Raw genomic sequence first — 13,505 nt, 5'->3', positions numbered from 1 at the left:
TCCATACTACTGCTATTCATTTCCAAATAGTTCAGAAATTTACTTTTAAAAACAGTCATAGATTTTTAGAGGATGACAGAAAACTATAGAAAACACCTAGTTCATCCCCTATTTCTGAACTTCTGTTGTTGTTCAGTCATTTTTTCCAGTTGTGTTCAACTCTTTGTGACCCCATTTTGGATTTTCTTGACAAAGATGCTGGAGTGGTTTGCCATTTCCTTCTCCAGCTCATTTTATGATGACGAATGGAGGCAAATAGGGTTAAATGACTTACCCAGGGTCGCCCACCTAGTAAGTGTCTAGGGTTAGATTTGAACTCAGGAAGATGAGTCTTCCTGACTCCAGGCCCACCATGCTATCTACCGCACCACTGAGCTATCTTTGGACTCGAACACACCAGATCTAATTTTGAACAGATGGTTATCTCCTCTGCCTTTAAATATGTCTGGCAGAGAACAGTCATTCATCTTGCCCTCTCAGTTACTTCTAGTGCAGAGCAAGCGTTGTTGCCAAGATGTTCATTTTAGTACCTAGCTATTCAAAAGTTTCTTAGATTAGATAAGAGAAAATGATATACAATTTTTTAGTTATATAGAACATTTTGTTTCTGTTTGCCTCTCAAGGGGAAGTTTTTTTCTAGTTTCATCTGAAATTTTTAGGGAGATTTGAGAACTTAAGTGTCCTATTTTTCTCCATAACCAGAACTAAGATGATGTGATTGGGGCTTTCCACCAAAATTTAGGGTCCATCGATAACATTTGAGATCCTTTAGTTGTAGAGAAATAGTTGAGCTTCTCACCTCTTTGTTAACTAGTTAGTAAAACTATAAGCTATTTAGTAGTGTGTAACTTCAATTATTTATCTTAGGAAGCTGCTAATAGTCCAAACATTGTTTCTCCAAGTGTCTAGTCACATTTTATACCCCTTTCCCAGTATAAAAATTGCTTGTTATGACTTTGTTATTCACTATCATACTTAGTATAAAGACATTATATGCAGCCTAATACTCTGTATCACATGTTTCTTATGTGAAACGTTCACCTCCCCCCTTCTTTTCTTAACACAGGCTAGAGACAGTTAATGGAACGATGATTCTTAGAAGGGCAGAGCTTGAAGCCAAGCTGCAAGTCCTGAAGGTAATTTAATTTAATGCCACATGGCACATTTTTCATCCTTGAGTGAATGAGATGTGCAATGAGGGTCTATTTGAGGAACTGAGATAGCCCTTGAAGATGAAATGTGATGATGAGAGTCTAAAGTGCTGAATGGTCAAGAGTGACAGAATTCCATCTGCATGAATATCAAATATTGCACACCAGTGCTAAATCACCACCTCTTCCTCCTTAGATGCCTTTGTAGAATGTGCAGAAAGTCAGCTGGAAGGCACACAGCTTGACAAACTCTGTATTCATGTGTCTGACTGTGTGCATTGGGATTTGCTTTTTATTTCAATAGCTTTTAAGCTCCAGTTTTAAGGGGAGCTTTATGTAAAATGATGGTGCTTTGCTAAAGACAGAGATTGCATGGTTGTTCTTGAATGACTGGTCTTGATGCCCTTTTTATATCCTTTTACTATTCATACATTCTGTCCCCTGAAACTATCCTTTCATGGTTCTGTTGTTGCCCTTGTGCTAGTGGCCTCGACAAGTCTATAATTGTGTCGAAGAATAAGAATGTTAATATTGCTCTAGGACACATTGCATGGAACAGGACGCACCATAAAAATCCCTGGGGACTGGAGTTTGAGAGGGGTTAACATACAAATCTCCTGAATTTATGAGGCACTACCAAATCCAGAAGTAAAGGCTAGCACTCATTTGTATGCCAAGTCAGAGTCTCACATTCCACATGACTTAGTAGTAGGATCCTAAATTCACCCTTCCACACAAATGGACCTTCCTTTCCCCCTCCCTCCCTCACCCCCAGTATGAAGTCTGACCTTTCCAGGCAGAGGTTGCATCTTTTACCAGCTAATAGTTGTTCTCAGTGTTATATTGTAGAAATGAGGGTATTTATTTCTCTATGTCCTTGTCTCTCTTTCTCTCCCTCTGTCTTTCTGTCTCTGTCTCTCTCAATCTGTCACTGTATATCTTTTCTTTCTGCCTCTGCCTCTCATTTTCTTTCACTTCTGCAGTCTCTGTCTCTGTATCTCTGACTTTATGTCTTTCTTTGTCTCTCTTCTGTTTCTGTCTTTTCTGCTCCTGCCTCTCTTTTTCTCTGTCTCTTTGAGCAAGGTACAAAGTTCTTTATTTGGGAAACCTGAGGCCATCTCTTGAGAATTAGGTAGACCAAAGGACTCATTGAATGGAAACCAGTTTCTTCAGGCGATGCTATTGATAAGACAGCTGGTGGTGTGGGAAAATATTCTTGAAATTTGCAAATGTCCAGGTGCCTAGAGTGGGGAAGTGTAGGAGGATCTAAAAGTGTACTGACAACTTGTGTGTCCTTGAGGGCTAGAAATGGATCATTCAGAGGTTCTCAAACTTATTTGGCCTACTGCCCCTTTTAAAAAAAATACTCAGTCCCCCTCCCTCCCCTGGAAATCTATTTCCTTTAATTCCTTTAATGGTTTAAAAAAATTTCACTTCGTTTAAAAAATACGTAAAATATTTTTTAAATGACATATCTTAAATCTAATAATTTATTGTAAATTTGTGGGTTTTTTCCCACATTGTAATTATGATGATGAAACATTGTGCCATGTAACCATATAATATCAAATTGTAAACAAGTCTTTATACACACATTTTCTTGCTGATGCATGCTGGACTTCTTGATAATGCATGACACATGTTAGCCTGCCAACACTTGCTTGTTAAGAACTTTCATGGTCTTCAAGACCACTGATGGGTTATAACTTGAGTTTTGTGGGTTTGTTTGGAAAATAATATAATCACTATGACTTTAATTCTGTTACACAACGGATAAAACCTGTATCAACAATTTTTTTCAAAATTTTCTTCTCTTTTATTCTTTTCTTATGCTTCCATCACACCCTTATTTTTATTCAGTGCCCCCTATTTGCTCCCAAGGCTACTGTCACCGCCTTGGATCATTCCAGGGCCTCCCAGGGGGCAGTGTCGCCCACTTTGGGAACCTATGCTCACATGAGGCATGCAAGTGAGGCTTCTCTCAGCTTTTCTCAGGCAGCCAATGTCAAGGCTCACAAAATATAACTCAAGTAATTACCCAATTGAATTTAGTGGATTTAAAATTAAGATGTTTTCAGTTTGTCTGGGAGATGTCAGACTACATTAGGCTAGGCCTAAGTCTGGTCTTGTGCTTTTCTTGATCCAAACATCCTCTCTACCCAGAGATAATGTATCTGAGTAGGCCTGACTTCCTTAGGGCCCTTGGGATTGGAATATGATACATTTAAACTTGGACCAGGCTTTATTGTATTTCTCCTGTCTCCCTGGGACATAATTGAATGTGCCAGATCTTCTCAAATGGGTCTAGAACTCTGAGGATTCTGGGGGCTCAAGACTAATGCCTATTCCTGCTGAGGCTGGCTCATTACTGTCTCTACCTCTTTGAGAGGTAGAGACTATGCCCTTGTATTCTCTATCTCTTTTCAATTCTAGTTGTATGCTTTCTTCAAAGACTAGCTCAGATCTTTTGAGAAATAACATGACACAGTGAAAAGACTCCTGGATTTGACCTCATAGGACCAAAGTGCCAATCTTACCCCTACCACTTAGTACCAGTGTGACTTTGGGCAGGTTCCATAATTTCTCTAAATCTTATTTACTTCATCTGAAAGATGAAGGCGTTGGATTAGAATAACCTGTAAGGTTCCTTATATCTATCATGGAGCCTTCCCAAATTTACATTTATAAACTAAAACCCACAATCTAGTACATAATTATTCACAGCAGTGTTTAACATCAACATCATTCTCTAGTTGTTCTATATTTCTTTGTTTTATTTCCTGAACTTCATTGTAAGACCTTTAAGGATAGGTTCTAGGCCATCGTATTTCTTTTTCTGTCTTCCATGGTACTTACCATAGTTCAGGGAATAAAATCAGTGTTCAATATAGACAGATAAAGATTTATTAATCACTTACTATGTACTGGGCCCTATGCTATATGCAAGTGATACAAATGAAAGTTAAAAAAAGAGTCTCTAGACTCAGTAAGCTTACATTCTAGTGGGGGAAGATGACATAAAATTGTGAGTCAGTAAGTGGTGCTAGTAGAAGGGAGGGATATTGCTGTGAACGAGGTAGAAAAGTCCAAAGAGTGAGGGGTGAAGCTGGCAGTGAAGTGAACATGGCTGGTGGGCCTCATGGAAAGATGGTCCAGAAAAAGAACTCACCCACCAGAAGAGAGGGCAACAGGATAGAGGGATCCCCAGTGTGAGAAGGTTGCTCAAATATACTGTTGGACTGATTTTGAAATGAGAAGGGTTCTAATTTAACTTTTAGCTCAAAAGATAGTTAGTATAATAGAAAAAAACACAGGACTAGGAATTGGGAGACCCAGGTTGGCCTTTGGCCCTTGTCACATGGTGGAGCAAGCCACTTTTCTAAGCCTCAGGGTCTTCATCTCTAAATTAGGGGTTATGATACTTGTGAGATTATGTCATAGGGTTTTGAGGACAGGTTTTTGTAATGCATATAGTGTTACAAAAATTATTATATTGGACTTTTATATATGAAGCTATGAACTTTTATATACATTTTTTTAAAAAAGTATATGTTAGGGGTGGCTAGGTGGCACAGTGAATAGAGCACCAGCCTTGGAGTCAGGAGGACCTGAGTTCAAATGTGACCTCATACACTTAATACAAAAACTATCTGTGTGACCTTGGACAAGTCACTTAACCCCAATTGCCCTACCTTCACCCCTCCAAAAAGCAAATATGTGTGTGTGTGTGTGTACTAATTTAACACAGCAGTAATAAAACTGCACTGTTTTTGTGTCCCCTTTTGAACTTCCTTCTGTTCTCTTCTGTGTATTTTTAAAATTTGTTGATGTACATTTATTTTATTCCCTTTCTAAATTTTCTACTGCTACCCAACAACTCCTCCTTCCTTCAAGAATTCCTCCCTTGTAAAAAGTATTGTGTCACAAAACAAATCAATGATTCACATATTATGTATGATATAATATGAAATGAATATGTAGTAAAATATATGTCTCATTCTACAACTCTGATCCACTTTGCCACTAAACGGAAGAAAGTTTTATTTATCATTTTTCTGAAGTTGTGACTGATTACTGCCTTGGCCAGGTTTCCCAAGTCTTTCAAAGTTGTTTTCCTTTGCATTATAGGTGTTACTGTGAAAATTATTCCCCTAGTTTTACTCATTTTTCTTTGAAGTAGTTCATGCAAATCTTTTGAGGTTTCTCTGAATCTGTCATATTCATCATTTTTCATGATACTATTTCATTACTTAAATATATAATATTCCTCTAAGCCCTTCCCCTTTTGATGGGCAGTTGTTTAGTTTCCAGGTTTTGATGCTATACAAAGTGATGCTATAAATATTTTTGTGCATATAGGGCTTTTCATTCTGTCTTTAACCTCTTTGAGGTATACGTCTGATAGTCACAGCACTGAATTAAAGGGTCTGCAGAGTTTGCTACTATTATAATCTCAGTTTATGCAACAACATCTTGTTGCAGAGCATGAGGAAATAGATTCATTCTGTGAGATTCTTTAGACTAAGTCAAAATATGTTTTGACATTCACCATCTTCAGGGAAAGGAGAGAAGTGGTGGTATGTTATGGCTCAGGTATGAGAAACAAAACAGGCTAGGCACCAGAAGACTGTCTAGAAATCTCATGCCTATATATCCTCTTCCAGAATATAGGCTGAATGTTCTGAACAGAGCAGTCTTACCACATGGGAAATGATTGGTTACTGATGTGGGAGTCATTCAAATCTTTGTGCAGCAAAACCATCAATGAGTTAGAGCAAAGATCAAAACCTATGATAAATTAGAAGGAGGCATAAAGTTGAGAAGGCACTGGCCTTCTACCAAGATCTCCATCTTAACCTATTTAGAAATAGCCTTTGTTACTTTAAAAAAAGAAAATAGAAAAAGTCAACAGTAATGACTTAATAATTTTCTGCAAATGCTTAACTGATAAAAAGCTGTGGCCACCGACGAATAAGCCAAAAGAGTCCCCCCCCCCCCTTCAAACCAAACTGCCTTAGTCAGCTGTTCATCCCTTTACCAAGTGAAGAATCATGTAAGTCAAGGGCAAAAACTCTTAATCACCCCACCCTCGTTCCAGTTCTGGAGAATAACATATTGTTTAAGTCTTCAAACATCTCAAAAAATATCTAAATAGAAGTGGAAAAAATTTCCATTTGAAAACCAGAAAGAAAATGTTCTGTGTAATTGCTAAGCTGTATATAATTTTCCCTTAGGTAGTCCTGGAAATTTTATAATGGTTAGGTACAGGATGAATTATCTAGCAATTAAGATTACTCCACAGTAGAAAAAGTTACTGATAGGGCAAGCTGAATATTCATTCTCTGTTAGAGACCTCTGAAAGTAGAATAGACTGTCATCTTTTCAGAATTATATCTGGTAAAATGAATACAAATCAAAAGAAAGCTTGGTGTGAAACTTGAGTGGACCACATCCTGAGTTTTCATAGATAAAAATGGTAGGATTGATAAAAAGTGGAGTGAATTTTTTAATGTTTCATTAATCATCTATTTATGCATCAGTGATAGAGAAATCAATGGATTTGGACATGAACACTTCATTTTCTCATATGTTTGAAGATGAATTTGAAATGTCACTTAAGAAGACAAAGTCAGGAAGAGTGACTGGACCAGACAATGGTCTGAGGAATATAAGTTGAGGAAATCAATATGGGAGCAAACAGAGTGTTGAGAATATTAGGGCCTCATTTTACAACATATCTCAAGGAAGGGAAGATACCAATGGAAAAAATCATTGAATACATTTACCCACAAAAGGTGATTGAGAGAATATTGATAACTATATTCTCATCTTTATAAAATATTTATGAGATCTACACATATCAAGGATATCCTTGATGAAAATATGAGAAGGGAATAGGCAGATGTTCATAAATGATCATCTGCAGCAGACCATATCTTTAATGTTATACAGTTGACTGAAATGTACAGATAATACAAAATTTGATTACATTTTTTGATTACAAAAAATTTTGACTCAGTAGGATAAAATTCAACTTCAAAGGCTTGCTTCTAATAAGGATTTTCTTATGCCTCTATAAAAATCACTCAAGATCCCTTGATGAATGAGTTAACAGAGTTAAGCCTGTTCAGTAACCTTCTGATTATTAATGACAAATGAAGCATAAAATACTGAGATGTGTTTACCAAAGTATTCACCATTAACATGGAAGATGTCCTACACAAAGTCATAATGGAAGAGGGAATTTTTATAAATTATGAGGCCCTCATAGGTTCTTGCTTGTTGATAATATTGTGCTTATTGTCTAGAACTCCAGAATTCTATAGTAACTTCCAGATGAGCTCAGTTATCCTTCTGTATGCAAAAACTCCCAGATCTACAGATTCACCCCCAATCTCTTTGCTACACACTAGCCCTGCATTGCTAACTTCCTGCTGCATGGCTCCACCTTGATTTCCCATCAGCATCTCAAATATAACGTGACCAAAAATGGAACTCATTATATTTACATCCAAACTCATACCTCCTCTAAAGCCTATTTCTGATGGTCGAGGGCACCATCATCCCTACAATTGCCCAGACTAAAAACCTTGAAGTCATTCTTGGCTCCTTTTTCTCTTTCAGCCTCTAGATTCATTCAGCATCCACATCACGTCTAATAATCTTCCGTGTTATGCCAGTTCAACTTCGGCAACATCTCTCACAACTTTTCCCTTCTCTCCATTCTAACACCCTAATTCAGGTCCTCATTATCTTTCACCTGGACTATTTCAGTAGCTCATAAATTTCCTGACTTCCCTTCTCTAATGCATTCTTTACATAGCTTCCAAATTAGAATTTGTGGTACTGATTTGACTGAGTTACCACCTCTAGTCAAAAATAGGCTATTTTTTGTTTCTAGGCAAAATTTAGTCTTCTCAGAATTTAAAACTCTCCACAATCTGACTTCTGCTTACCTATTTTATTTTTTTATTCCACTCCCATCCCCATGGATATTTCAATATACATTATAGAACACATGAGAGGATTGGATATAAAACTGCCTTTCTGTCTTGTACTACACGTGCATGTCTATTTTATAAATTACTTCCAACAGTGCTGATTGTGCTTCTGTCTGAATCTTTTTCTCGTGCATAAACAATGTTTTCAGTGGTCCTTTTGTTGGTGGGCATCACTCTTGCTGTACTAGTGCATTCTTTCTTTTACCCTCCCTTCTTTTCTTTTTTTAAAACCCTCAGAATAGAACCAATCCACCTCCAAGTTCTCTGTTTTACTTATTTAACATCTTCATACCCTTCAAAGATATTAAAGTTATGAAGGAACATATTTTAATTCTTCTGTTAGAATGTTTGTACTGCATCATTATATAGCCCTTTCCAGTTGCTTAAATAAATTGACCTTTCCAGATTTCTCTTGACTCTTGTATTTACCTTTCACAGTTCCTATTTAACTAAGGCCTTTTCATCAGGAATGTTTGAAAGATCTGTATCCCATTAAAATGGGTTTTTGAACTGGGGTGGAGAACTTTAAGAAATATACATTTCTACAACTACTTTAACATAATCGATTTTCTTTGTAATCCTAAGTGTTCTTTTTTGTGCATCAAAGTATTTTTCTGTGAAGTGATCTGTATGCTTCACCAGGCTGCCAATGGGGTCACTGACACAAAACCAGTTAAGAACTCCTGCGTTCAATGTCACTTTTCCCCCAGTTGAATTTTGTTCAGTTTTGTAGAGTAAGTAATTCTTGGTTGTAAGCCCCTATCTTTTGGAATTCTGTATGCTGTGATCTTTTTCACTAATTTTGGTAGATGTCTTATGTGATTGTGAATCTGGTTATCTGATATTGAATTCCTTTCAGGATAATTGGAGTCTCTTTTTCTTTTGATATGGAGTCTCTGGTCTTTGACTATCACATTCCTAGGACTTTCCTTTTGGGGGTTTCTTCTGGGAGGTCATCAATGGATTCTTTCTGTATTCACTTTGCCCTTGGTTCTAATATACCTAAGCAACTTTTATTCTTGATTTTTGAAACACAGAGGCACTGTTTTAACAGATTATAATGATTTTTAAATAGTCTCTCCTTGGTCTGTTTTCCAGGTCTTTTGTTTTTATATTAGCCATCTCACATTTTTAATTTTTAACTCTTTTAGTTTTTTTTTCCTAATAATTTTTGCTATCTCATGGAGTCATTGATTTGTTTGGCCCATCTAATTTTCAGGGATTCTATTACTTGGGTATGATTACCTACTTTTCTAAGTTATTTATTCTTCTTCCTGTTCTTTCTTCCCTAGCTTTTTATTTCATTAAAAATATCTTGCTGCACAGCAATCACTCCTAGGGCTACTACTTCATAGCCCAGAAATTTAAAAAAATCCCCTTTCAGGACCTCCAAAGACCAGGATGACAGAGTGAACCTCATTTGCTCCAAACCCCCCCTCTGACCCTGAAAACATAGTAACTCTTGCCCCAGGGCAAAACCCTCTACAGTAAAGGCTTGGGATCCTAGAGGAAGGGCGTGGCTAGGACCCTGCCTCAAAATGGGTAGAAAGCAGACCACAAAGACAAAGACTCTGGAGTCCTACTATCCTAAGAGGGAGGAACCAACCTCAGAGGGAGACAATGTGGACTCTACACCCAAAGCTGAAACTTCAACAGGGAATGGGTCCCAAGAACAGAAGGCTCTCCTAGATGAGATCAAAAGGAACTTTGAAAACAAAATGAGAGAGATAGAAGACAAAATGAATAATTCTCTCAAAACCAAAATAGCAGAATTAGAAAAAACATTATAATGAGGAAAACATCTCTCTAAAAAGAAAAGTGTATGATATGGAAAAGGAGCTCCAAAAATTAACCAAGGAAAACGATTTGCTAAAAACTAGAATTAACCAAATGGAAACAAATAGCTCTATGAGGAACCAAGAATTAGTCAAGCAAAACAACAAGAATAAAAAATTAGAAAAAGAGGTAAAATACCTCGAAGAAAAAATAACTGACCTGGAAAACAGATCCAGGAGAGATAATCTGAGAATCATAGGCCTACCAGAAAATTATGATGAAAAAATGAGCCTGGACAACATTCTCCAAGAGCTTGTTAAGGAAAACTGCCCTGAGATACTAGAACCTAAGGGTAAAATAGAAATCAAGAGAATCCACCGGACACCTGCTCAAAGAGATCCCAAGCTGAAAAGTCCTCGAAATGTTGTGGCCAAACTCTAGAACTACCAGATAGAAGAGAAAATACTTCAAGCGGCCAGAAAGAAACAATTCAAATATTGAGGGTCCACAGTGAGGATTGCACAGGATTTGGCAGCCTCTACACTGAAAGATCGGAGGCAGTGGAATACAATTTTCCGGAGGGCAAAAGTGCTCGGGTTACAACCAAGGATCACTTACCCAGCGAGACTGAGCAAATTCTTCCAGGCAAAGAGATGGTCATTAAACGATATAACAGAGTTCCAGACCTTCTTGATAAAAAAATATCTTGCTGCATTTTTCTTCTCATGTCCATGTGAAAAATCTATTTTATCCTAAGTCACTGCTTGAGATTGTTGTTGAATTACTCCTTCTTGGTTGGACTCTTTGGGTGTCTGTAGAGCTAGTTTTTTCTAATGCTCAGTATCTTCTTTAGTAAACTCACCTCTCTAGCCCTTTCTTTTAGGGCTAGTCTCCACCTCCTGCAGTGCTTTGAGTGAGGTGATCAGCTCCACTTGGTCTTTCCCAGTCAATTTTATTCTTGTATTGACTTCTGCCTTTCAGTGTTGGGCTCCTCTGAGCCTTTGAGGTTAGAACGTTGGATCCCCAAAGGCCTCTAAAGTGTATTAATTCTCTGTCTCTCCTTAAAGTATTCATTGTTTTCTACTTTATGTGTATGCTTTATCCTAAAAGTAGAAAATGAGCTCCCTAAAGACTTGATCCATTTCATTTTTTTCTTTGTATTGCAAGGTATTCTAAGTCACTATGCTTGAGCATAGTATATAGTTAGCTAAAAACTATTTGTTTAATTGAATTGAATTACACTGTACAATCTAATTGCCCAGGCTTAACAGTTTTGTCCAGATAATGACAAGTTTTATTTTCTAAGTTAGTGCATTAATTCATATATCTGATACATATTCTCAAATATAGTGACACTGGTCAGGAGAATAAGACATCATCTCTTGGTCCTGAGAATTCTCTCTAGTTGTCCCCCAACTCTTACCACTTCTGATTCTACTGTTGACCTCCCTGACTTCCTTCAAATTCCAACTAAAAGCCCACCTTCCATAGAAAGCCTTCCCCAAACCCTGTTTTAGTGACTTCACTCTGCTAATTGTTTCCTATTTAACCTGCATGTATCTTGGTTGTTGTCTTCCCCACTAGACTATATGTTCCTTAAGGGTAGCAACTGATTTTAGCCTCGCAGTACCTGGCATATAGTAGGTGCTTAATAAATGTTTATTGATTGCTCGAATTCAGACTAGAATTGAATAAAAGGAATAAAAGGCTAGTTTCCTTTTGGGAAATTGCACAGAGTGTTTGTGGAGGTGATCTGTGGATTCTTTCAATTTATACTTTGTTTTCTATATCTGCAAACTGGGCAGTTTTCTTTTATTATTTCTTGCATCATGTTATTCAGGTTTTTTGACTTTTAATGTTCTTCTGGTAGCCCTGTGATACTTGAGTTTTCTCTAAAAATGCTTTCTTTGAGAACAATATATTTTGCTTGTATAGAGATCAAATGCTTTAAAATAAAGGTATTACGTTTTGTTTCTCTTCCTCTTAATTTTCTTTTATTTTCCATATATTTGTGATCCCAATTAGTTGTTCGGTCTTCTTATGAGAGACATACCATCATGGATTTATATTTTTCCAATCTTTTAATTATTTCTGCTGTACAGACCTTAAATGTTGCCATTTGTTTCCTTTTAATTTCTCTCAAGACTCTGAATTCTCTCTTGAATTATTTGGGAACATCTCCTGTTGCAAATTCAAGCTCTTCTGAGCATTTATAGGGTTCTATGTTTCATTAGGCACTGGTTCAGTTTCCTTTGTTCTGCTATGTTTATTTAGAGATGTTTGCAGTCTTTTAAGTATCTGTGTATCTTCCCTGTTGATTAATCTGCTTGATTTCTAAATTTGCAAATGAGTTTTCTTCCTTCTGAGATGTTTGTGAGTTTTTGTTTCGTTTCCTTATTATTTTCTGTCCCTCACTTTATGACCTCAATACTCTCAGCCTTTTTTTTCTATGTTTGGGAATTCTAGGGGGACAAGACAGGCTCATTATAGTCCCCTTTCCTTCAGGGCTGGTAGTTTTGAATACTGGTGTCCTAAGTTCTTTCTGTTACTTAGTTCTCTGGCTGAGTGTGGTTGCCCCACGCAGAATACAGTTCTCTGGCTGAGTGTGGTTAGCTGGGCAGAGTTGAGGTCTACTGGGTTTTGCCATAGAATGGTGGTGTGTGAGCAGGGCCAGGGTGTGCTGACTGAGATTGCAGTAGAGGCATCACTTAAATTGGTGAGTGGGTCTCAGAGCATAAACTGGTGAATCTGGACCATACTGCAGCATGGAGCCTGGGGGAAGTGAGAGGGTGATGTATCAGCATGATGAAGGTTTAGTGTGTTTAGCTGATAATTGATAAGGTTGTTGCCTTTTTAGGCTTCGGGGTCTATGGAGACAACTGCTGTCATCCAGCATCTGGTGCACAATCACACTTTTGAGAGTTTCTATTTTAGAGTTGGTAGGGATTGGAGAAAATATTGGGTCCATTGTCTTATTGATCAGGGCACCAACCAAGAAGTTGAAATAGTGCAGGTGACCCCAAGGGTAAGGGAGAGGTGCACAGCCTTTGCAAGTAAGCTATCACATATCTCCAGTGATGACTTATTTGCAAAAAAAAATTGTTTAAGGGATATTATTAATGAAATAGATAATCAAGTTATGTGAGGAGAGCAAAGGATAACAGATAAATTCAAGTACAGCAATGATACCCATGAAAGGTTAAAAACAAACATGGAAAATTCACCAACACAGATTTGTCAGTGTTACCCCCCCCCCAAACAGTGTGCTTCAGTGACTCCCTGTTGCATCTAGAATAAAATATGATATTTCTCTTTGGCTTTTAAATCCCTCGACGACATCAATAAATATTTCTTTTTTTTTTAATTTGTGGGATTTTTCCATAACATAGTATAATAGTATTGTTACTGTATACAACATTTTCTTGGCTCTGCTAATTTTGCTCTTACTATTTCGTGCAGGTTTTCTGTGTTTTTCTAAGAGCACTGAGCTCATCCTTTCTTATAGCACAGTAATATTCCATCACAATCATATACCACAACTTGTTCAGTCATTCTCCCATTGATGGGCATTTTGGAG

The 13,505-nt window shown here is 37.3% G+C and overlaps 1 protein-coding gene across 1 annotated transcript in view; it reads left to right on the top strand.

Moving 5' to 3' along the window:
- The window catches only part of CYTIP (cytohesin 1 interacting protein), a 43,845-nt gene that overhangs the window by 20,516 nt on the left and 9,824 nt on the right, over positions 1-13,505 (top strand). Inside the window, exon 6 of the mRNA XM_069079673.1 lies at positions 1,067-1,136. Coding sequence (XP_068935774.1) covers positions 1,067-1,136 — 70 coding nt within the window. The remainder of the gene's footprint in view (positions 1-1,066; positions 1,137-13,505) is intronic.

The sequence above is a fragment of the Petaurus breviceps genome, unplaced genomic scaffold (assembly GCF_028583685.1).
Source record: "Petaurus breviceps papuanus isolate PSGF00001 unplaced genomic scaffold, PetGlider_PUasm1.0 91133, whole genome shotgun sequence".
NCBI classification, from domain to species: domain Eukaryota; kingdom Metazoa; phylum Chordata; class Mammalia; order Diprotodontia; family Petauridae; genus Petaurus; species Petaurus breviceps.
This window is presented reverse-complemented; position numbering and strand designations above follow the sequence as displayed.